This window comes from Cucumis sativus, chromosome 7 (genome assembly GCF_000004075.3).
Source record: "Cucumis sativus cultivar 9930 chromosome 7, Cucumber_9930_V3, whole genome shotgun sequence".
NCBI classification, from domain to species: domain Eukaryota; kingdom Viridiplantae; phylum Streptophyta; class Magnoliopsida; order Cucurbitales; family Cucurbitaceae; genus Cucumis; species Cucumis sativus.
Genome location: NC_026661.2, coordinates 3,778,292 through 3,803,487, shown reverse-complemented (window position 1 = coordinate 3,803,487; position 25,196 = coordinate 3,778,292). Strand labels below are relative to the sequence as shown.

At 31.9% G+C, this 25,196-nt stretch overlaps 4 protein-coding genes across 4 annotated transcripts; 3 read left to right on the top strand and 1 right to left on the bottom strand.

Moving 5' to 3' along the window:
* The first annotated feature begins 414 nt into the window (after positions 1–414).
* On the top strand, positions 415–3,867 carry LOC105436085 (2-alkenal reductase (NADP(+)-dependent)). Its single transcript, XM_011660467.2, has 5 exons — positions 415–740; positions 988–1,165; positions 1,701–1,867; positions 2,535–2,617; positions 3,106–3,867. The coding sequence occupies exons 1-5, from the start codon at positions 513–515 to the stop codon at positions 3,482–3,484; spliced, it is 1,035 nt and encodes a 344-aa protein (XP_011658769.1). The 5' UTR covers positions 415–512; the 3' UTR covers positions 3,485–3,867.
* A 590-nt stretch (positions 3,868–4,457) lies between these two features.
* Positions 4,458–8,242, top strand: LOC101222067 (2-alkenal reductase (NADP(+)-dependent)). Its single transcript, XM_011660468.2, has 5 exons — positions 4,458–4,782; positions 5,038–5,215; positions 5,751–5,917; positions 6,716–6,798; positions 7,487–8,242. Exons 1-5 carry the CDS (start codon positions 4,555–4,557, stop codon positions 7,863–7,865), a joined length of 1,035 nt encoding a protein of 344 aa, XP_011658770.1. The 5' UTR covers positions 4,458–4,554; the 3' UTR covers positions 7,866–8,242.
* Positions 8,243–10,696: 2,454 nt separating this feature from the next.
* On the bottom strand, positions 10,697–16,500 carry LOC101221831 (peroxidase 43). Its single transcript, XM_004136996.3, has 4 exons — positions 16,114–16,500; positions 15,838–16,020; positions 15,517–15,679; positions 10,697–11,458 (listed from the first exon to the last, which is right to left on the bottom strand). The coding sequence occupies exons 1-4, from the start codon at positions 16,321–16,323 to the stop codon at positions 11,040–11,042; spliced, it is 975 nt and encodes a 324-aa protein (XP_004137044.1). The 5' UTR covers positions 16,324–16,500; the 3' UTR covers positions 10,697–11,039.
* Positions 16,501–21,994: 5,494 nt separating this feature from the next.
* Positions 21,995–24,866, top strand: LOC101221605 (putative clathrin assembly protein At1g03050). Its single transcript, XM_011660466.2, has 2 exons — positions 21,995–22,915; positions 23,529–24,866. Exons 1-2 carry the CDS (start codon positions 22,180–22,182, stop codon positions 24,647–24,649), a joined length of 1,857 nt encoding a protein of 618 aa, XP_011658768.1. The 5' UTR covers positions 21,995–22,179; the 3' UTR covers positions 24,650–24,866.
* Positions 24,867–25,196: the final 330 nt, after the last annotated feature.

The window sequence follows — 25,196 nt, the reverse complement described above, 5'->3', positions numbered from 1 at the left end:
CCATCTTTCATGGTTGATGTCTTATACATTAGTCAAGGATTCAATAAAATACAGTGTAAATATGAGATTAGCGTTGTTTAGTTCTCGAATCCTATTCACTAGTTCTTGTTTTCTTTCTTCTCTTCTCTTTCACTATGCATTGTTCACCATCCAACTCATTTGAGAAAGCACATCAGTTGAAGTTAAATGACATTGAATTTAGATGTGATTGTAGTAACTTTATAATATTTAAAAATTATTCAAATTTAATTTAGTAAAGATAATTGAAAAGAAAATTATTTGGATTATTTTGTTATATTTGAAAATAGTCATAATTGAAACCAAAGGAGAATGGACATTTGGGACATTTTTCAAAAAGAAGAAGGGACATTTTTCAAAAAGAAAAAGATCAAAAGTGAGATCCGTACAACTTGGCCAGTCTCTTTTCCCTCCTCCAGTTATCTTTCTTTTAGCCATTTCCTCAATTTCACCGGTAGTTTCCATACCGATTGTCATCGCCAGTTTTAGTTGCAATGGCGCACATCGGAGAAGAAATGAAGAACAAGCAGGTGATTTTCCGGGACTATGTTCGTGGTTTTCCTAAGGAATCCGATTTCATCATTACAAGTGCTACCATCCGCTTGAAGCTTCCTCAAGGTTCAAATGGCGTTTTGCTCAAAACTCTCTATCTTTCTTGCGATCCCTACATGCGAATGCTCATGCAATCTCAATCCGCCACCAATTCCTATTCTCCTGGCTCTGTAATTTACCTCTCTCTCGTTAATTACTTTACATTTCAAATCAGCGCATGCATAAATCATTTTGCCTCCTTCCATACATTTTTTTCATGGTTATGATGATATTGAAGGAAAAATGTGTTTGTGTCGACAGAAGGGTAAATTAAGAAGTGGAAACTTCAGATGCAGGAAAATTAAATTTATAGTTATGGTGAACGTTGAATTCTTATGTTTTTCGTTTATTTCTCTGATGGAAAGGAAACGTTTGCAGTTGATATATGGGTTTGGAGTTGCTAAAGTGTTGGAGTCTGCTCACTCGGGCTTCAATGAAGGTGACCTAGTTTGGGGAATATTGAAATGGGAAGAATACTCTGTCGTGGAGGAGCCTGGAAAACTTATCAAAATCCAGCACACTGATGTGCCTCTCTCATACTATACTGGAATTCTTGGTATAATTTCTGTGTAATGACCTGGAGTTTCAATTTACTAAGGCCAGTTTGATGTTCTTTTGATATTTGATTTTTATTTTTTAAAATGAAGCTATTCTTGGTATAATTTATGTGTAATTGGCTGAATTTTTCATTTTCTAAGACGCCATTTGATAACCATTTGGTTTTAGTGTTTTGTTTGAATAATTCACCGGCTACTACATGCATTGTTGTTTTCTTGAGCTTAATATGGACTCTTGGAGGATGTGGCATTTCTGTATAGATGATGTTGGAGCTTGCTTGGATTTATAACTCTAAAGGATGCAAGTAAAACATAATATTTTCCATACACAACTTGGCATTATTCTTTCCTATTTTGCAGCACTGTGAATTCCATAAGGTCATAACCATAAAGTAATGGATGGGTTGTCTGCATGTTTTCGTGGTGAAACATGATTCTTTGCCTGCATCGTACTTTCTATTTGTGAAAGTGATAAATGTCAATAATTTACTGAATCGTTGAACATTATATTTGATATACAATTAATCTTAACAGGTATGCCTGGGATAACTGCATATTTTGGATTTCATGATATATGCTCTCCCAAGAAAGGAGAATATGTGTACGTATCAGCAGCTTCTGGTGCAGTTGGTCAACTTGTTGGCCAATTAGCAAAGTTGATGGGTTGTTATGTTGTTGGGAGTGCTGGAAGCAAAGAGAAGGTGAGCCACTATGTTGTTAATTGTTAAAGCTTTATTCCATATCCTCTTTTTCTCAACCATCTGTTTCTTTGACGAAATTCAGTTTCATTCAGTTAGAAATTTTTTCAATCTTTTGCCTTTTCTTAATGAAAGTAGTTATTTCTATGGAACAAAAAAGAGAAGATTTTCTGATATTTATTCATCTATGCAATTTTGCTTTTTATTAGTTTCTTTTTTATCGGTATTTGATTTGTAGATATACGTCTTTTTTGTCTAATTTGGTTTCCTAGTATAATACTTGTTTTGTTTTGGTTCATAAACTTTTAACGTTTTTATTTTAATTCCTTTCTTTTCAAATGGCGTGTTTTAGTTTTAGTTCATGAACTTTGCATTTAAATTGTTAAACTATAAATTTAGTCAATTACTTATTTCAAGGTTAGTGGGCTAAACCAAGATAAGCATCCAAGTTTAGGAACTACTATAAGATTTAAATCGAGTAGCAGAGTTGTAATTTTGATTTTTGAAAAGGGCATTGTATTTTTAACATCGTTCTAATTTTCCAACCTATATTTTCTGATTTGTCAGCTCAACTCATTAACATCCATTAATAATGGATCCTTATTCTCGCTAGACATTCTACTGAAATATCCATATCATGTCTTATAAGTTATATGTATGCCTGACATAGATTGAGCTGCTGAAAAACAAGTTTGGATTTGATGACGTTTTCAACTACAAGGAAGAACCTGATCTAAATGCAGCGCTCAAGCGGTTAGTATCTCTCACTCTTACATGATCTACAACTTAGAAAGATTGATGAACCGATGGACAATTGTCTGAATGATAGGAAACTATAGCCCCTTCCTAATCAAGATTCGAATGTATGGTTTAGGTCCTATTTGAAAACCATTTGATTTTTTTTTTTTTTGTATTTGATAAATGAAATTATTGACACTGCCCTCCATAGGTTTCAATGCTTAGTTATCCACTTTTTACTCATGTTTTCGGAAACCAAGCAAAGTTTCATAAACTAAAAAATGTAGTTTTCAATAACTTTGTATTTGTTTTTAGAATTTAACTAGAAACTCAAGTGCTTCTTTTACAAAGATAAGCACCATAATTAAAAAATTTATGGGAAAACAGACATAAATTTTAGAAACAAAAAACTAAAAATGAGATCAAACAGAGGTAAAGTATCTAACTTCACATCCAATTCATATTCTTGAAATTGCAATCTTTTCATGTTGTTTTGGTGGCAGATGCTTCCCTGAAGGTATAGACATTTACTTCGAAAACGTAGGAGGGAAAACACTTGATGCAGTGCTTTTAAACATGAGACCTCATGGTCGAATTGCAGTGTGTGGAATGATATCTCAATACAACATCGATCAGTCGGAGGGGGTGCATAATCTCATGCTTCTTGTAGTTCAGCGGATCCGCATGGAAGGTTTCAGTGCTCCGGATTATTTCCACCTCAACGCCAAGTTCTTAGAAGCAATGTTGCCCTATATCAGAGAAGGTAAGATAAGCTATGTCGAGGACACAGTTCATGGCCTTGAGAGCGGCCCGACAGCTTTGATTGGACTCTTCAGTGGTCGCAATATTGGGAAACAAGTAGTTGCCATCTCTACAGAATGATTCATATGTAATTATTTCTCCCATCCGTTGGGGTCTGTCTTGAAATTGAGCATGTATGAGAAATAAGCAGTTTCCATCACCAAAGAGCAGCCGAGGTACTTCATTACTATCATGTTGTAGCACATACTAAAAATAAGAGATAGATGGTTGGATTGTACGATGTAGCTGGGTGCATACTGCATGAGATAATTTTAAGTCGTATGTTTTTCGACGTGTACTTGCCCTTTGCCTTTTCTTACAATCACAGCGTACCTAATCTTCATTTCACACATTGCATATTCTACTGTATTATTTCCTTTCATATTTGATGGCTTATACGTTAGTCAAGGATTCAATAAAATACAATGTAAATATGAGATTAGCATTGTTTAGTTCTCGAATCCTATTCACTTGTTCTTGTTTTCTTTCTTCTCTTCTCTTATCTCTTTCACTATGCATTGTTCACCGTCCAATTCATTTGAGAAAGCACATCATTAAGGTTAAATGACTTCAAATTAGATGTGATCGTAATAGGTTTTGAATTCCTTCAATATCCAAGACTACTTATTTACTTTCTTTTAATATTTAAAACTTATTCAAATGTACAAATGTAAAAAACTATCCATAATTAACCTTCATATCACGAGGGACGGACGACGTGGAGATTAACTTTTTCTTTTATATAATAGAACCTATGCCAATTACATTTTCAAAATTACAAAAATAACAAATTTAAAGGTAGATTATCGTCATATTTGTCAAATTTACAATATACAAAATGAGGTATTATAAGCCGTTTGTTTAAAAAAATTAGTTTGTTATTTAATGTAATTTTTATAATTAAAAAAAATATTTTAATTATTTTATTATATTTAAAAATAAGTGTTTTATCAGATAATAGAAAAAAAAAATAAATGGTCGTTATTTAAAGTAGAAGAAGGGACATTTTTCAAAAAAGAAAAAGATCAAATGTGTCATCCGTACAACTTTCCTTCCTACAGTTATATTTCTTTTGGCCATTTCCCCAATTTCTCCGGTTAGTTTCCATAGCGGTTGTCATCATCAGTTTGAGTCAGTGGCGGAAAGTTGCAATGGCGCACATCGGAGAAGAAGTGAAGAACAAGCAGGTGATTTTCCGGGACTATGTTCGTGGTTTCCCTAAGGAATCTGATTTCATCATTACTAGTGCTACCATCCGCTTGAAGCTTCCTCAAGGTTCAAATGGCCTTTTGCTAAAAACTCTTTATCTTTCTTGCGATCCCTACATGCGCTGGCTCATGGAATTTCAACCCGCCCAGAATTCCTTTTCTCCTGGCTCTGTAATTTACCTCTCTCTCTCGTTAATTGCTTTACGTTTCAAATCAGCGCATACATAAATCATTTTGCCCCCTTCCATACATTTTTTTCATGGTTATGATGATATTGAAGGAAAAATGTGTTTGTGTCGTAGCTTACAAAAGGGTAAATTAAGAAGTGGAAACTTCAGATGCAGGGAAATGAAATTTATAGTTATGGTAAACGTTGAATTCTTATGTTTTTCGTTTATTTCTCTGATGGAAAGGAAACGTTTACAGTTGATATATGGGTTTGGAGTTGCTAAAGTGTTGGAGTCTGCTCACTCTGGCTTCAGTGAAGGTGACCTTGTTTGGGGAATATTGAAATGGGAAGAATACTCAGTCATGGAGGAGCCTGGAAAGCTTATCAAAATCCAGCACACTGATGTGCCTCTCTCATACTATACTGGAATTCTTGGTATAATTTCTGTGTGTAATGACCTGGAGTTTCAATTTACCAAGGCCAGTTTGATATTCTTTTGATATTTGGTTTTTATTTTTGAAAATGAAGCTATTCTTGGTATAGTTTATGTGTAATTGGCTGAATTTTCCATTTTCTCAGGTGCCTTTTGATAACCGTTTGTTTTTAGTGTTTCGATTTAAATAATTCACCAGCTACCATATGCATTGTTGTTTTCTTGAGCTCAATATGGACTCATGGAGGATGCGGTATTTCTGTATAGATGATGTTGGACATTACTTGGATTTATAGCTAAAGCATGCAAGTAAAACATAATATTTTCCATACACAACTTGGATTGTTCTTTCCTATCTTGCAGCACTGTGAATCCCATAAGGCCATAACCGAAAAGTAAAGGATGGGTTGTTTGCATGTTTTCATGGTGAAACATGAATCTTTGCTTGCATCATACTTTCTATTTGTGAAAGTGATAAATGTCAATAGTTTACTGAATCGTTAAACATTATATTTGATATACGATTTATCTTAACAGGTATGCCTGGGATAACTGCATATTTTGGGTTTCATGATATATGCTCTCCCAAGAAGGGAGAATATGTGTATGTTTCAGCAGCTTCTGGTGCAGTTGGTCAACTTGTTGGCCAATTAGCAAAGTTGATGGGTTGTTATGTTGTTGGGAGTGCTGGAAGCAGAGAGAAGGTGAGCCACTGTTTTAAAGCTTGTTCCCATATCCTTTTTCTCCCAAGCATCCACTTCTTTGGTGAAATCAAGTTTCATGCAATGAGAAAACCATCCTTCTCTGTTTAGGATTTTGCAAAATTTATTCATTTATGCAAATGTTCTGTTTATTATTTTTTCTTTATCAGTTTTTGCTTGATAGATATACATTTTTTGTAGAACCTTAATTTGGTTTCTTAATCTTAATACTTGTTTTGATTTGGTCCATAAACTTTTAAGTCTTAAACCTTGTTTTATTTTGGTTCCTTAAGTTTCAAATTGTTTATTTTAGTTTTAGTCCATCATCTTTGCATAAAAATTATTAGTTATACTGTAAATTTAGTGAATCTTATTTCCAGGTTAGGGGCACAAGATAAGCATCAAAGTTTAGGAACTACAATAAGATTTAAGTCAGGTCAGACCACAGTTGTAGTTTTGAGTTTCGGAAAGAGCCTTATACTTTTAAGATTGTTTTAATTTTGCAATGGATGTATTGTACTGAAATATCAAGGAAAATTGCATCAGATGACAAAAAAATTTAGAAAAAAAACCACCCATAGCTCTTCTTTTTTGCATATTGCAAATATGACAAATAATTAGATATATCAAATGACTATCAGAGGGCTATCAAAAGGCTATTAGATGGCTATTCACTTTTAAATTTGCTGCTTTTGTAATTTTGAAAACGTAGTGACATGGGCCCTATTATCATTAAACTTTTGCTATTTTTGCAAACGCCCTAAATATCAATATCACGTCTTATATATATGCCCAACATAGATTGAGCTGCTGAAAAACAAGTTCGGATTTGATGAGGTTTTCAACTACAAGGAAGAACAGGACTTAGATGCAGCACTAAAGCGGTTAGTATCTCTTAAAGTTTTCATAGACTTTTACATGATCAACATCATAAAAATATTGATGGATTGACGATTATCTAGCATCTGTAGTCACTTTGAAATGAGAAGAATTTGTGTCGTGGCAAAACCCTTTCGTTCAAATAAACTCTGTAGAGTAATTGATCAAAAACTACTAAAACTAGGTAGGAAATAGCATGAGATCCACAAGGATCCTGCGTTTTTCTTTTAAACTTAGATGGCTAGATTCAACTTAGCATTTTTCTATTTCTAAGGTTGATTACGTATTGTGATAAACATAGGACAAATGCCACGAACACAATTAAAAATTATGTATGCAATTGTGATTTGCCACAATTACTGATTACCAAAGCATACATGAGCAATCCACACTATAAACAACTAATTTGTTACATTAATTAAACACACATTGCACATGAATTCAAGCAAGCAGTAGAAAACAGTATGTTAGACCTCCAATCCTTCACACTTATAAAAGAAGAGGCAAGAAGGGGAATTCACAAAATAGTTCATTTGGGTAGCTGATTGAAGGGGAAGGAAGTACCTGAGGGCCCACTTGGTTTGTTGATAAAGATAACAACCATAATTTAAAATTTGTGAGAAAACAAACAGAAAACTAAAAATGATATCATTTCATAAATGTAATCTTATCTTTTCATGTTATTCGTGGCAGGTGCTTCCCTGAAGGCATAGATATTTACTTCGAGAATGTAGGAGGGAAGATGCTTGATGCAGTGCTTTTAAACATGAGACCTCATGGTCGGATTGCAGTATGTGGAATGATATCTCAATACAACCTCGATCAGTCGGAGGGCGTGCATAATCTCTTGCAACTTGCCATTCAGCGGATCCGAATGGAAGGTTTCGGTGCTCCGGATTATTTCCACCTTAATGCAAAGTTCTTGGAAGCAATGTTGCCTTATATCAGAGAAGGGAAGATAAGCTATGTCGAGGACACAGTTCATGGCCTCGAGAGCGGCCCAGCAGCTTTAATTGGACTCTTCAGTGGTCGCAATGTTGGAAAACAAGTAGTTGCCATCTCTACAGAATGATTCTGCTGTCGGTTGTTTCTTCTGTAATCCTTTATTCCTTCCATTTGGGTCTGTTCTTGATTGTACATAAGAAATAAGGAGTTTCCATCACCTCAAAGCAGCCCAAGTAATACTATTACCATGTTGCAGAATATACTAAGAATAAGAGAGACATATGGTTGGATTGTATGATGCAGCTCTGGGTATGAAACGATGTAATGTGCTTTCCTTTTAGTCAGTAGTGGAAGCGTGAAGTTGGGAGTGTCAAAATCACTTTCCTCTAGAATAATCATGTTTGGCATGAAAATAAAATTGATTTTTGCCAAGTGTTATTTGAGTGGAAATTGTCTCCAACATTTTCTCATATTATCGAAATTTTAAAACACTTATGACTCCAACGTTACTTGATCACGATGACATGCTTCAATTCTTAAAGCTTCTTTATTAAAATTACAATTGAGAATGACTGCTAACAGTCAGAAATGTGAAATAGAAAGTGGATGTTTGGGTTTATCTAAAGTTATGCTGTATGGCCAATTGTCCTTGAGTAAGCATACTCACTTCAACCTCGCTCCACGATTTATTGGGTCGTTTTTGACGTTTTAATATTATGAAAGATTATTGGTTTCAATTTATCGGTTATTCTCATTTCGCCAACATTAGCATCTGATTTGCTCGTGCCCATCACTTCGGGAGTATTATTGGCAACTTGACTCAATTTCTCCACTTGATTTAGTACGTAGCCTCAATTTCCTAACTTTTATGTTGAGGATAATATGGCCCTTTGATAGACCCATGAGTGATGTTATACATGTAGGCATAAGAAAGTAAGAATACATGAGAAAGTTAGTTAGTGACGTGGGCTCACAAATACAAATTTTGTGAAAAAATTTACAATTTGACCGTTATATTTACATGTAAAATATCATTTTAGTATATTTGAAAAGAAAATAGACTTTTTCATTTTTCACAATCATTTCATAGCTTATAGACAGATACGATGACGCTTCGGCGGTATCAAATTTGACGCACTGACTGCCAATAGGAAAGGTGCAATGGTGCATATCGGCGACGAAGTGAGGAACAAACCGGTGATTTTCCGAGATTATGTCAGTGGCTTCCCAAAGGAGTAATATGTCAACGGAGTAGCCAAAGTTTTGGGGTCTGCCCACTCGGATTTCAATGAAGGGGACCTCGTTTGGGGAACGTTGAAATGGGAAGGATACTCTGTTGTGGAGGATCCTGGAAAACTCATCAAAATCCACCATACTGATGTCCCTCTCTCATATTATACTGGAATTCTTGGTATAATTTCTCTTTTTAATGGCTGAATTTGTGATGATTTTAGGAATAGTTCTTAGTACATTTTGCCATTTTGTGTGAGAAGTAGCATAACCAAGAGCTCTTAAGACTTTTTTTTAGAATTCTTACGCTCTCTTTTGGTGAAGTTTGTAGAGTTCTTTTCAGTGACAAAAAGCCATTTCCACCTTTCTAAAACTCACACCAATTTCACTCTTATTTGTTAGTTCATGTTTTTCCTCCCTAATATTAGTAGGGACTTTTTCGATAAAGAATACATATTAATTGAGTTCAACCGATATACGTTTGGTAGACAATTCGAATTATATTTAAGTTGTCAATATATATATATATATAGTTGTAATTATAATAACAAATTCTTACCGTCATTTCTTTATTAGAAAAACAAAAACATATTAGATTATTTTAATATTCTTCTTTTAACAAATATTCACTTACGCGATTATAATTATACCGCATTCGTCGGTAATGTTATTGGCAACGAATTTTATTAATTAGAATCAATTGGAACATTCAATTTTTATGGATTAAAGAGCGAGGTTATTTATTGCATTGGGTTAAACTACATTGATGATACATACCAATCATACTAATGAACCCAACAAAATCAAATAGTATCTTTTTCCGTTGAAATACAGAAAATATATAATTAGAACGACCACAAAGGTTTCAGGAGATGTTTGGACCGAGCATTTGAAGTCAAATGCATGATCATTGATGATCTTAACAACAAACGTTAGCACTTCTTTAACAATATGATATACAACAATAAAAGTGAAAATTTCATATACTTCAAGCAATTTTGTTTGATTTTAACATGTTTCAAATATCTAATTTTAGTTTTAAGTATTTTAAAATTTCAAGTAGAATCGTAAAAATTTAAAAATTTAACAAAATATTTATAAAATATAATCAAAATTTAATTAGATTATACTATCTATAATAAACATGGATAGAATAATCTATCATTAATAAACTCTTAATCGTTGTTATATCTACCATGCATTGTAAATACTTTGAACCTAATCGTTATATTTGTCATAATCTCCCTATTAAACTTTTACGCAAACCTAAATTTGACCAACTCACAAATTATCCATTGAATGTAATTTCTGAAATTCATAAATTTCAAACCAAAATTAGTTCTAATGTTATTTTCTTCCAAAAAAAAAAACTCACCAATTAGAGATCGTATATATACTCTATAATTCAATATGCATAAGAGAGAAAATTTTGATCAACTCTAGTTGAAGAAAAAATTTATTAGATGCTTAAAATTATCGCATAGGTTTAGAATTAAAATCGATGAAATTAAAAGATGAAAATTGATTTTTTTTTCTTTATTCTCCTAATTTATAAATTTCCAAAACATATTTTTCAACTAACTATATAACAATAACATAATGTAACACACTAATATATAAATGTGTATTGATTATGTCACATACATACAATTTGATTCAAGAGAGATACCATATAGTATCAAATACAGAAAAACAATTACATTTCTAAATCCAAAAATTCACAACAAATTAAAACACAATCCTTAATCTTAAATAAGATTATTCAAGCCTTAATCAATAATCATTAGAGTCAAAGATTTACATATTCAAATCAAAGTAGAACATATATTTTGTATCATCAACCATTTCCAACTATATATTAATAATCCCAATAATCCTAACAACTCTAAATCCAAACCCAAAAAGAAAAAGAAAACACAAATAATTTTTTTTAAGAAAAGAAAATACTTACAAAACACATATACCCAACTAAATTCATCACATCACTTATAAAAATTCTCCCCATTTTAGAATAAAATTATATGATCAACATGCATTAGTAATTCAAAATGAATAATAATTTACCACACCCTTAGTTAAAAGCAGAACAAACCCTTCGAATCTCTCCTTCAGAGCCAGTTTTAGTCCCAATCTGCCCCATTCTCACAATGGAGGTAACAAAATCACGTTGAAATGAGGGGCCAAGAACGGGGGCGAGAGGGCTAAGGTACGAGTCCAATATGGCTCGGGTCGATGGGTCGTTGTTTAGACTAGCATCGGAGGCGAGGACGGCAAAGCCGCTTCTTATGTTTTGAAAAATGCTGATGTCGAATGTGCGGGGAGTGTCACGGTCGATGCCAAGTCGAACATTGACGTCGCCATTTCTAGGACATTGCGACTGCAGCTCCGGTAGCAGCGCCGGGTTTATGTTTGGGTCTGATCCGCCGCCCGGGAAGTTGTAGAGGCGATTTGTCATGAAGAAGCATGCAGTGGTTCCGATTGTATGGGCAGCTGTGGGGGTTTTAGAGAAGATTATACGATAGATTTCAATGACACTACGTAAAAATAAAAGTAATGAAGGATGGATACATTGAAGGTATTGTAAACTAAATATTACATATTAGGTTAAAAACACATGTTGGACCAACTTCTTAATTTCGAATCATATGCTCTTACTTTAAACAGGAGATGGGTCTAGAATATATGCGGTCCCTAACCTAGGGCATCGAGAGTTATCTTTGTTATTTTAACTTTAGATATCTAGTTAACTCCACTCGTCAACGTCAATATATGACATTGGACTAAGAGTAGGCATGCAACAACTCTCGACGTGGTTAGTAGTTCAATTGAAAGAGACAATATCTTCCTATGACTCTTGTTCGACGAAAGATTATTCACTTTTTACTTGCATTGATAATTAGTCCCCAAAAGAGATTATCTATGTCAAACAATAAATCGTTTATTCTTTACAAACAGATGACTCATCAACCATGCACACAAATAACACAATAATCTTAAATTTGAAAGTTACAATTAAACACAAAAGATTAAAAAACAAAACAAACTTTTAGTAATTAAAGCTCTCCTACAAAGAAAAAAATTAGTTGTTAATAAATTATTAATGCTTTTATTTGATTTCTTCTTCTATGTTGAACTTCTCTCTGGCCTTTTTTTAATTGAACTACTTTGTTTTCTACGTGTTTATCGAATATATTTGGTGAAAATAACGAAGGTACTAAAATAATGACTATCTAATGAAAATGGGTGCACCTACCGACTCAAAAGTATCATTTTCTAAAAACAAATTCGATGATAAGTTTTATAGTAAAAACTAAACCATAATAAATTATAAAACGTAATATAACTAAATTATTATTTATTATTAAATCATAGTTTAATTTAGAAAAATTGCATTAGATAACAAAAAAAATTAGAAAAAACAGTTCATAACACTTTTTTTTTTTTCATATTGCAAATTTGACAAATATAACAATAATTAGACGATAGTATGACACGTTTAGATTTGCTATTTTTACAATTTTGAAAATGTAAGTGACATTGGCTTCATTATCATTAAAATAAATGTACTATTTTTGCAAACTCCCGTTTGATTTATTCACAAATTTAAAATTACAAAAAAAAAAAAAAATTACTACCAACTTCATTCATTAAATTGTCATTTCAATGAAGGTTCCTATTTAACAAGACACAAATTCTCAACTTCCAACTTAATCAAGCATGATGGGTAAAGGTGTGAATTCTCAAACACAAAAAAAACTTTATAAAGTTATGGCTTTAGTTAAAATGCACAAATCTCCTAACCTAATCAATAAATGTGTGTAAAGAGAGAGACCAAAAGTGGATCAAGTGGCTTAATCCTATAGTCTCATGTAGTCACGAGACGTGTCGTATAAGAGTAAGTCATTTAAAACATTTCCCCATTTTCATTACATTATAATAATATCACATTTGAAAACATATATATGTATATGATGGAAACTAAACTATGAGTATTAAAAAAGAAATGCTTCAGAACAAACAAGACGAATGTTTATCAATTTATGTGACTTAGAGATTCGGGCCATCTAAGATTGGCCTTTCTAAGAGGCAACTTTCAAGTCTTTTTTAATACATTTTTGGCACTGTCCTAAGTCGTCTAAGCTACATTCACATTTACCAAAAGAAAGAAAAGCACAGCAAAAATCCAAAATTATGACAACCTTATGTTACAAGAAATTAGCAAAATGTAAATCCGTGATTGATTTAGAGAACCCCATGTGACATGAATATAACACAGCTGTTTTTCTTTCTTTCTTTCTTTCTTTCTTTCTTATATTATTATTATATATGGTTACTGATTAACCTAAGGTTTGCCTCAAGTTTGGCAAGTGGTATTGGTTTATATTAAATTGTGAAGCAAAAAGATATGGTGGGTTTTGCATATATTATTGCAATATTCACAAATATCATGCCCCTTTCAACCTTAGCTTTCACAACTTTATGCAATTAGATGTACATATATAATTAATTATATGATATTTATCTTTCAATTTTCTAAAATTTTGAGTGGTTTAGAAGAAAAGAAAGCAACTTCTCTTCTTAATAAACATGACATTACGTGCATTCATTACTTGTAAACATTGGTTTTTCAAAAACTTGGAAAATAAAAAGATCAAATTAAATTTATTGGTATTATTGTCTTTCATTTTTTTTTAATAGTAATATTTGGTGTAACTGGATGATTTTTTCATATATTTTTTAATAAAGAAGAATTTGTACCATTTGGATGGATTGTAGGATACATCCAAATATTTTTCAATTTGAGAATATTCTATTATTTATCAATGTTACTGTTATTAATTTTCATTAATAATTTAACAAAAACATTGTTCAAAACTTATCACTTTGTAGATTGCAGAGCACATGGCTTTAAATGTTGGCTATGGAATTAAACACCTACTCATCAAATAAATTAATATAGAGGAGGCTTTCTCAAGTGTTTAAAAATAGTAGGATATGGTATAAATTAATTAATAACTATAATCCTCAGAATTGTGTTTTTATAGTCAAGGGTAAAAACAAAAAATATTTAAAATGGTTAGATAAACTAATCAATAATTAAATCAATTTTTCAAAGAGGAAAGATTAATAAGGATTAAAATGAAATCTAATATTTATATCTTTAATTTAAATTAGTGAGTTTAATTCTAATTCTCCCTTACTAATTGTTTGGTTTTTAGAAAATAAACTTATAATACTATAAATTTTTTTATACAAACATTCTATATATATTTTCAATATCCAAACCAAAATTTAGTTATTAATTAAAAAAATTGTCAAACTACACTATTATAAATTGAATTCTCAAATGAGGTTTATAGTTTTCTAAGTCATTCACATCACCGTTTTTAAATCTACCATTTGAATTTTGAAAACGACTAAAACACAAAATTGAAAAGTTTAAAATCGGACAAGGAAATAAAATAACCATAATTAGTTTAAATAGAAAAGGCAGGTTTTGATTAAATTAAAGATAATATACTTAAGATCATTCTTAAATTGTATGATATCTTAGGTAAATGATGAATAGTTTAGAATCCCTATTCCTAAATGCAATAACTTATTAAAGCACATAAAAGTAGGAAATGTGAATCATCCATTCCCTTTCAAAGTACATTATGTGATGGTGCCCATTTGTATGGTCCTATTGGCCTTTGGGAAAATTAGTTTGACATCTCAAATAATATATATATATCTCCTGTAGTTGGACCTAACATGGCTTCCCAATCATAAATGGAAAAGTAGGTTTTGGTTTTGCCATTTATGTGCCCTCTTCAATGTTTAGAAGTTTGACAAACCTAGTTCTTTTTTCTTCCATTTATATTCTTTATCAAAATCATAGCAAATGATAAAAAAAAAAAATAGAAAATCTAATATAAAATAAAGACTAATGGAGTAATTTGTTAGTACAATTAAATTTAGTCGAGGCTATAGTTAGCCTCAATATCTTACTCTTTTCTTCGTATTAAAAAAGATACGACCAAATAACACTTGAGTATTTTCTTTTGAAAAATTTTATCATTCATGTCATTCTCGTTCCTCTATCCAATATTAATATTATATTGAAAAACCGTAGTCTCCTTCATTACCCAAAAAAATATAACTTCTATAAATAAATCAATTAACAAGTAATAAGTTTAATTAATTAGATGAATGGTTATATTTACTATTCTTATTTATAATTATTTAACACATCATTAACTAATAATCTAGTGTACTTCACATCATTATTTTTAGATTCTACCTATCATACCAATAAATGTAGAAGAACTAACTTAAGTAGGTTAACCTTGACTGAATTACCTCAGTTATTAGGAAATATTATGTGTGTGTATATATATATTTTCCAACAAAGGAGTAATGAAAAAAGAAAAGTATGATGATGATGATGATTATTGAATGAGGTAGGGAAAGTAAACTCATTTGTGTTGGCTTTCCAACCACCTTAATATCACCAAACGTGCATGAGAGAGAGAGAGAGAGATGAGTGTGTGTGTATGTGTGTGTACCTGATAGTAAAACCAAGTCCTTTTCATTCATCCCTTTCTCTGCAAATTTCCTCTTCAAAACGTCAATTGAATCACTCACATCCGGCAGATCACTCGCCAGAGATACATCCGAAACTCTACCGTCTCTCCGGCCGGTTGGAATATCATAGTCCGGGCCATTTGCCTGTCATAATTCTCCAAAACTATTCAGAAACTGTCAATATATATATATATAACGATGAACACGATGATAAGTAAGAGCTTAGCTCAACGGATATCAATGTGCGTGGAAGTTCTAAAAGTTGGTGGTTCAAATTATGTAAAACGAAAATAGTTTATTACCGTAACAATGGCATCTCTAGCAGCCATAGCTACGATGTCAGAACAAGAAACAAGTCCAGGACACTGTGCTTCCAATTCTCTCTTGGCTTTTTCTATTACATCAAACCCCCGCACCCCTTGATGCCCGAAAGCAAGTTTCTCAGACCTTGCCCCATTGTCGACCAAGATCGAACCATCACAACCCTGTAAATCAAGTTATTGCATGATAATTTGTTTGGGTTGGATTGACTTTCAAAAGAAAAGTGCGCATTTTTTTTTTAATTTTTGGAGAGTTACCTCTACAAAGCAATCGTGAAAATGGAGGCGGAGCAATACAGCAGCCATGGTGGCATCATTTCGAATGGCGTCGTTCACAACGGAACGGACAATGGATTTGGCGGTAGGACAAGATCGAGCATAGAATCCAAATTTCAATTGGGCTTGAGAAATGGAAGCAAAGCAACCAAGGAATAACAAGAGATTGAGAAGAATCATCAACTTTGCCATGGATTTGTAGAGAAAAGAAAGTTTTGTTTTTTTTCTTTAATCAATGGTGAGGGTGAGAGGCTAAAACATATAAGAAGTAAGAAGTAATTAATATATGAAGAGAGGAAAAAAGGAAATTTTTGAAATAGAGAGAATTTGTAAAGAAAGAGACGAAATGTCTTAAAATAAACGCAGAGAGAGAGAGAGGAAGTTGACAGATTTGAGAATTTAAAGGCATTTGAAAGATGTGTCATCGTATGTATTGCATGAGAGAGATTTGTCATTTTGTTAATTAATTTTATAATTTCTCATCATCATCATCATCATCATCATCATCATCATCATCATCATCCTCCATAGCCTAACTCTTATAACAATTATTTAATCATTTAATTAAATTCATTTATAATTATATATATATATATATCCCTACCCTCTTAATTAATTTGCCTTACTAATTTAATTCCAATGCGTTTTCAATAATCTAATTCCAATTTTACTCATTTAAGAGAGGGTAATGGAAGAACCCTCTGATTACTCCACTTCCCCACCTAGGATTATTGCTTTTAAAGCTCTACCACCCTACTCTATTTTATTTCTTTTCTTCTTTTTACCATTCTTTTTATATGCAATCGAGAAGAGAGACAAACAATCACCATCCTAACTTCTATCTCTAAGCCTAACAAAAAATGTTTATTGATATTGGAAGAACAAGAAAAAGTCAAACCAATAACAAAAATATAACTTGGAGATGAAGTGAAAAGCATACTATAAGATCTACATGCACCAACTCAAAATATGAATTACACTATTCTAATGTCGATAATTAAAACTAAAAGTAACAATTAGTAAAAGTTAAATATCAAATTTCCATAATCAAATCATGAACGACCTTAATTAATTCAAAAGAAGGATGGTTAAAACGATTAACCTCATTGTTACTAAAAACAAATATGGCAATCAATTCGAGAAAATGGTACAAACACAACAACCTCTTTTTTTAACCATATTTACTCATTACCTCTTAACCTCGCTAATTAATACGATCTCTTCTTTATCTCTTAGTGGTTATAATTAAATTAAGAGATTTGTGTGAGAAGCTTTGTTAAAGTGTTTAATTTGATCATTTGGTTAGTAAAAGTATAGGTTTATTGATATATACTTAGATCATGTGTGGGTAAACTAAAGAAGAGAGGTGAGAGAGAGACACGGCTGTGGAAAAGATTATGTTAGTGGGAAATATTTCCTCATTAAATAATAATGCAAACTATAAATTAATTTGGTAACCTTTACAAGTTATATATATATATAATGTGTGCATCGTTAATTTTATTTCTACACGTTAATGAGGTAGGGGGTGCCCAAAGTTTTATCCTAACTTCAATTTTCTAACATTTCAATCTTAATGAATTTTCTATACGATTATTATAAAAATTATATTGTTTTAGTTTTAGAGAATTTGTTTTAGAAACTTCTTGTTTTGTTTTCTTTATTTGGATGAAATTTCGATATTGTTTTAACTTTTTAGAAGAATTTTTAAAAAAAAATGAGAAAAGTTTGATTTTCTTTCTAGATTAGTGAGTTATGTTAACTTAGTTCAAGTTATTTTAATTTTGTGGTCCTCGTTGTATATTATTCTATAGTTTTACGTATTTTCGACCAAAGATTAAGCTTTTTCAATATGCTAACTTTTTCTAGTTTTATACTTTTCCCAAATATAAGTTTTCCTTCTTAATTCAAGAATTTTATTTGTAAAGTAATTGAATTTGAAAAGACCATACAAATTTTGCATTGCTTTGTAAATGGACGTGGAGATTCTTTAGTGAAAAAACTCTCTCGAAGTGCATTATTATGGCAAAATACAAGCAATTCTTCTTGGGAGACATTCCAACAAAAAGCAAATATAGCAACAGCAAGGCCCCTTGAAATTCTATAGTCAAAAGGGTTGATTATTTCCTCCTAAATATCGTATGGAAAATAAAAAACGGTGAAAATATATATATCATTTTGGCATGGTCTTTGGCACGATAACAGCCCAAAACTTTATGTTCTATCAAATGGTAAAAACATAACCATTAAAGATACGTGGGACCAAGAGATTCTTAATTGGGATCTTCTTCCTATGAGACCTGTTCGTAGCTGGGAAATAAGTATTTGGGATGAGCTCAAATTCTCTTTATCTTTCCCTACTTTTGATGGTGGTCATGATGCACCTATTTGGAAATTGAACTCACATGGGACCTTCACTGCTCCATCGATAAAAAAGGCTATCCACATCGGTGATCAAAGAGGTTTAAATTTTTCTGATATCCAGACATTTTTCATCACTAAAAGGATGTAAAATTTCATTTGGTCCCTTATTCATAAGTGCATCAATACAATTGACAATTTACAAAGGAGGCTCCCAAGTACGAATCTAAATTCAAGCTGGTGTGTTATGTGTAGAAAAAAAAGAAGAAGATAGAGACCATCTTTTTTTATCTTGTTCATATGCTCCCACTATTTGGAGGAGATTATGCACGTTGCCTAACTGGAATTTCTCTCATCATAGTATCTCCTCTTTCTGCAAATTTGTAAGTATAGGGTGAAACAAAAAAAAACAAAAAGGAGGTCATCTTATTCAACTCGGTTACTATTACACTATGGTGTGTATTTGACTTGAAAGAAACAACAGAACTTTCAACAATAAAGAGAAAAGTCTGTAAGATTTTTGAGAAGATATCAAAGTGCTTATTGGTCTTTGGACAAGCATATCCAAATGCTTCTCAAATTATTCGGCTAGCTCTATTGCTTTAAATTTAAATGCTTTTAATTAGCTTCGATCTTTGTTGCTCTTTGTTGGGTTATTAGGCTTTTCTCTATCTCTTTTTATACTCTTTCTTGCTTCATGTACTTCACTTCTTATTTTAATGAATCGAAAATGATGAGAGTGTTAAAAAGGTGTTCACCTAATGCAGATATCATAATGTACCTACTGACCCAACAATATCTTTTATAATAAATAAATAAACTTATTCAAAATATTTTTCATTAAATTTATAGATCGTTTTGCCCCATAATTAAATCGATGACCAAATTTTTGTTTTTACACCATTTCATCCTAAAATATTTTTAAACTTTACATTTATTTTGTAATTATTTTTCATTTCTTTTTCAAATTTATGTTCACGTCGTACATTTACACATGAATTTACATTATACTTTTAAATATTATCTTTATAGAAATGATGATTAAAAATGGTTAATTACAGCCAATTAAGCCATAAGCAAGTTTTCATTTACTAATCATGATATTTTTTAACTATCAGTTTTTGTAAATTTTTCAAAAAAGAATCATCAATATTTCCATAAAATCAGAACAATATTTCTACTGATATTCAAATATAGATAGATAATTAACTATACATATCACTTTTATTTGAAATATATATTTTTCATTAAGTAAATGCTGGGATATTATATTGTTGTACTATTTAAATTTAAATTTTTAGAAATTAATTATGAACCTTAAATATTTTAACTATATAACTATATATATATATATATATTTATCACATATGAATGAGATATTTTAATATTTAAGTAATTAACATACGTACTCATTATGATATTAAAGATTCTATTGTGCATTTAATTAATCAGTAATCCCAACTAATTAACAAACAAATCGTGTACTTATTGAAACCTAGTTAAAGCATGCATGCATATAACTAAGTCCCAAGATAAAGCTTTAAAAATCCATGCATACAAGAGATTCTTCTATTTGCTACCTATGGTGATATATATTATTATATATGCTGGATAAAGGGATAATGAGAAGACAGCGAGCTATGAATGGTTTAACAAAAACATATAACTACGAGAGGGGAGTGTCAAACCAAGCATATAAGCATTACGTTTAGAAGTTAATAAAGATTATCCAACAGAAAACTCACAAAATTACATTAGGATCTTGCTCCCAACACTACAAGCCTTGCCCCTCTTGATTCATAGACAGATCAGCAAGGAGGGGGTCGCCCGAAAGAATGTAAGAAACTATGAGAGAAATGAATTTTTAGTAGAGACTTCGGCCTCCATTGAAATCCCACTTTAAAAACCCTACGAATTAACCAGAAGAATAATGTATATATACATAAAGTCGCAGAGCGTTGCAGCACCTAGAAGAACATTGCTTTGCTTGAATTAGCCATATTCACTTTAACTTAACTTTGTTAACATGGGACATGGTCTCGATCAATTCATGTGTGAATGATTTGAAGTTTGAGTTTAGAAACAAGTTTTCTTTACTTTTACTGTATTGATCATTAATAGGTAAATCCATTCTCTTCTTCCCTTAAAAATCAGTTTGGTTTGGGAGTTTGCATAACCATAAACGTTTTTAAATCCAATTAGTTAGAGTGCCTTTCACGACCCCTTTTGACTCACACCTCACACTTCAACTTTTGTGAAAAAAATAATTATATTAGATAAAAATTTTTGGAATAATGATTAGTATATAACAGACATTATATTTTTTAAAAATCATAAATATGACAAAGTCTATCCACAATCAACTTTTCTCATGATAGACTTTTATGAAGTGATCCACCAATATTAGCATAGAATAGACTTTTGCAAATTTTACTATATATGTTAATATTTTGAATTTAATGATTATATTTACAACTATAAAGACAACAACTGAATTTGTAATTTAAACTTAGTTTTTTAAAATTATTAAACTTTAATAGATAATTATTTCCTCACTTTGTAAATTATTTTGATTATTAATTTATTCATACCTTCAAACTTTGTCATAAAAATTTAAGTCTTAATATATATTGAAATGACCTATATGTAACAATTAAGTTTATAAATAATATATATATATATAGTTTTGGTTATATATCTACACGTAGCTAAGAGATTCTTAAATCATGAGAACAATTTCTTAAACAACGTAACAAGGAATTATCTTTTGGGTCCAAACAGAGTAAAATTGGAAACCCTAAAGTAAACTTTGAAAAAAAAGAACCACATTCTGCATCAACAATAGATGTAATTACTACTTCCAGCTTGTTCGAAAATCTTAAAGCCTTCTAACATTATCATTGTTTTCTACCTCTTATTTGAGTATCAAAGTGTGTTAGCAAGTATATATCATCTTTCTTAATTGGTGTTGGTTAACACATTCCTCAAAATATTCCATTATTATTGTTGAAGAAGCACGTACAAAAATTTGACCCAAATTTTGCATCAACAATGTGCATTGCTAAACCCTCTTGAAATTATAATTTAGACATAATTTAGAAGGCGAATATAATCTCAATCCCACCCCATGATTTCTTAATTATAACCAAAAATATGAGGTGGGATTCAAGTTGATATTAACTTTGGGATAAAGGAATGAGAATAAGCCATTAATTAATGTATCGTCATCTATAAGAAACAATAATCCATTGTTATTATTTATGACATTCCTTTAAAAGAATGTTCATGTAACATGTGAAACTCTGCATGATTGTTTACTTGAGAGTGTAACAAGTACACATACACACATATATATACATGTATGTATACTATTTGTGATTTGATGGGTTTGAACAAAATTTGAAATGGTCAAAGCTTGGATCCATAAATAAACCCTTCTATAAATATTATTTCTCTTAGAAGGAAGAAAAAAAAAGGAAAGGAATTCCTAAGAATAGATAAACTAAAACAGCCTTATATGACAAACATATTACAAAGCCTCCCACTTTTGGATGCTAAAAGAATGGGAAATGCAACGTTGATAGAACGTTGAATTTCCGAGGAACAAACAAAAACAAAAAACAAGAAGAAGAAGAAAAAAAAGATCAACAAGAGCAAGAGAAAAAAGAACAAAGTGAATCGTATACCATGGCGCCAAGCAAGATCAGACGAGCATTAGGGGCAGTGAAGGACAAGACAAGCATAGGTTTGGCGAAAGTTGGAAGCAGCACTTCGTTGTCTGATTTAGAAGTAGCCATTGTGAAAGCTACAAGACATGAAGAGTACCCAGCCGAAGAACGACACGTCCGAGAGATTCTTAGCCTCACCTGCTATTCACGAGCGTACATAAGCGCATGCGTAAACACGCTATCAAGGAGATTGAACAAAACAAAGAATTGGACAGTGGCACTCAAAACCTTAATGTTAATCCAACGCTTGGTGTCGGAGGGCGACCCGGCATACGAGCAAGAGATCTTTTTTTCCACAAGGCGTGGGACTAGATTCTTGAATATGTCTGATTTTAGAGATACTTCTCAATCAAATTCTTGGGATTATTCTGCTTTTGTTCGTACTTACGCTTTGTATCTTGATGAAAGGCTTGAGTTTAGGATGCAAAGTCGAAGAGGGAGAAGGAGTGCCTTTGGATTGGATGAAGAAGATGAACACCATCACCACCACCAACAACAACAGCAACATATTAATAGCAGCAGTAGTAATAACAACGAGGACAACAATGACAATGACAATAATGATGAGGAAGACCACAGCAAAGCCATCATCGTAAGAGCCACACCGATGCGAGATATGACGTCCGAACAAATATTCTCGAGGACACAGCATTTGCAACAACTTCTTGAACGCTTTTTGGCTTGTCGCCCTACAGGTTCGTTTCATTTCAATACTACTTTTGTTTTAGTATCTTTCTTTCTTTTTTACTTTGGTATGTTTTGGTTTACGTTACTTCCAATATTCCTAAGGTTCATTTTGGCGTCCTACCATTTTCATCCATATTTACAAGATTTTAACACAAATTTATACTTCATACAAAAATTTTAATGAAATTTCATGGTTAGTTTAACGAAGAAAAGGTCCTATTTTTCATGGGAGGAAAATTGGAATAAAAATAAAATATATATTTTTTAAATGGTAATAAAATGAACGTGTTGAATATTTTTAGTTCATAAAAATTTTAGAATATAATCATTTCCTCTTCTACTTTATAATCTTTGCATCTAATGAAGTTATGTTTTCTTATAACTCCAACCTATGAGACTTACAACATATGCTCACATTATCCATTATTTATTAAAATTTTAGACCACATTTTAAGTAAGATCTAAAATGGTTACTTTTATTGTAAGTGAATGCACTTGTCTTTTATCTGCATTGATTTAAAAAGTATTTAAAACACAAAGAGAACTTACAATTTGGCTATTAAATTTCATGAAATTGATTTTTATTATATGTTAATTGATGTTGATTCTACATAAACATAGGTGCTGCAAAGAACAACAGGGTGGTATTAGTGGCATTATACCCAGTCGTAAGAGAAAGTTTCCAAATATATTATGACATAACAGAAATTATGGGGATCCTAATTGATCGTTTCATGGACTTAAACGTTCAAGATTGTGTCAAAGTGTATGAGATTTTCTGTAGAGTTGGGAAGCAGTTTGATGAACTAGAAATGTTCTATTCTTGGTGTAGAACAATTGGAATTGCTCGTTCTGCTGAATATCCAGAGGTTGAAAAAATAACCCCCAAGAAACTTGAAGTCATGGATGAATTCATCAAAGACAGATCTGCCTTAGCTCAATGCCAAAACGATAGAGAAAAAACCCAACCTCAATTGGAAATAACAGAGGAAGAACACAAAGAAGAAGAAGAAGAAGAAGAAGTAGATGTGAACTCAATTAAAGCTCTTCCACCACCAGAGGATATCAAAGAGGAAGAAATTACAGCCATAGAAGTGGAAGAAGAAGAGAAAGAAATTAAAGAAGATGAAATGAAGAAGGATAATGATAATTCAATGATGGGTGACTTATTAAACCTTGGTGAAGAACATGCAATGATAAGAGAAGCAAATGCAGATAAATTAGCTACAGCATTATTTGATGGCAGTGGACCAGTTGATTCATCAGTTAAAGCATTACCATGGCAAGCATTTAATGATGATTCAGCAGATTGGGAAACGGCTTTAGTTCAATCAGCAAGTCATTTACCAAATCAAAAAGCTGATCTTGGAGGAGGATTTGATATGCTTCTTTTAGATGGAATGTATAAACAAACAGCAGTAAAGTCAACAATGGCTGGATCAGGATATGGGGTGAGTGGCAGTGCAAGTAGTATGGCACTTGGGTCTGCAGGGAGGCCAGCAATGCTTGCATTGCCAGCCCCTACAACGCCTGAAGGCAGTGGGACGAGCTCGTCCTCAGTTGTAAGCGATCCGTTTGCTGCATCGGTGGCGGTGGCGCCTCCGCCGTATGTTCAGATGTCGGAGATGGAGAGGAAGCAGAAACTGTTGGTGGAAGAGCAACTCATGTGGCAGCAATATGCAAGAGATGGAAGACAGATACAGCATAACCCTTATACAGGAGGTTTCACACACAGTTATTAGGGCTTTGTTTTGGCTTCACTTGTTTCCAATCAAACTCACATTGTAATTTTTATGCTAATTTAGTTTCTATTCATCTTTTTTATTTTGTTTAATATTTTTCTTTTGTGATTTTTTTTTGTTTTTTACTCAGTAAAAAACAACAAAAACAGTGTTTGTATGTGCTGTTACTTTTGGTAGAGATGACACAAGGTAAATAAATAAACAAACTATTTAACAATAGATTTGTGTTTATTTAGTTTTATTTCCTCCATTTACTTCAAGATCCTCTTCATTCCTTCTCAAAATTCTTTTCCACTCAAGAATATATGGAACTCATAGAAGTTCTTAAGAGAGAAATAAGAAAGAAAAGGGCTTAGCTTGTTTGTTTTTCTAGGTTAATAAAATATAAGAATATGAATATGGATGAAGGATTTAATTTAGGAGAGTCTAACACTATTGCTAAAACAAATAACCAACATATTATGCTATGATAATCTTCTATGGAACATCATTTTCTAGAACGAAGATTCTCCTAAAAAATATTTCTTCAAATATAATCAAATATTTA

Bases quoted from the DNA above. Each gene is read 5' to 3' on its own strand.
- LOC105436085 (XM_011660467.2), top strand. From the start codon at position 513: ATGGCGCACATCGGAGAAGAAATGAAGAACAAGCAGGTGATTTTCCGG. The intron at 1,868-2,534 runs GTGAGCCACTAT...TGCCTGACATAG, and splicing joins GTGCTGGAAGCAAAGAGAAG to ATTGAGCTGCTGAAAAACAA. The intron at 2,618-3,105 runs GTTAGTATCTCT...TTTTGGTGGCAG, and splicing joins CTAAATGCAGCGCTCAAGCG to ATGCTTCCCTGAAGGTATAG.
- LOC101222067 (XM_011660468.2), top strand. From the start codon at position 4,555: ATGGCGCACATCGGAGAAGAAGTGAAGAACAAGCAGGTGATTTTCCGG. The intron at 4,783-5,037 runs GTAATTTACCTC...AAACGTTTACAG, and splicing joins ATTCCTTTTCTCCTGGCTCT to TTGATATATGGGTTTGGAGT. The intron at 5,216-5,750 runs GTATAATTTCTG...TTATCTTAACAG, and splicing joins ATACTATACTGGAATTCTTG to GTATGCCTGGGATAACTGCA.
- LOC101221831 (XM_004136996.3), bottom strand. From the start codon at position 16,323: ATGGCAAAGTTGATGATTCTTCTCAATCTCTTGTTATTCCTTGGTTGC. The intron at 16,021-16,113 runs GTAACTCTCCAA...CTTGATTTACAG, and splicing joins TTCACGATTGCTTTGTAGAG to GGTTGTGATGGTTCGATCTT. The intron at 11,459-15,516 runs GTACACACACAT...AAACCCCCACAG, and splicing joins GGACTTGGTTTTACTATCAG to CTGCCCATACAATCGGAACC.
- LOC101221605 (XM_011660466.2), top strand. From the start codon at position 22,180: ATGGCGCCAAGCAAGATCAGACGAGCATTAGGGGCAGTGAAGGACAAG. The intron at 22,916-23,528 runs GTTCGTTTCATT...ACATAAACATAG, and splicing joins TTTGGCTTGTCGCCCTACAG to GTGCTGCAAAGAACAACAGG.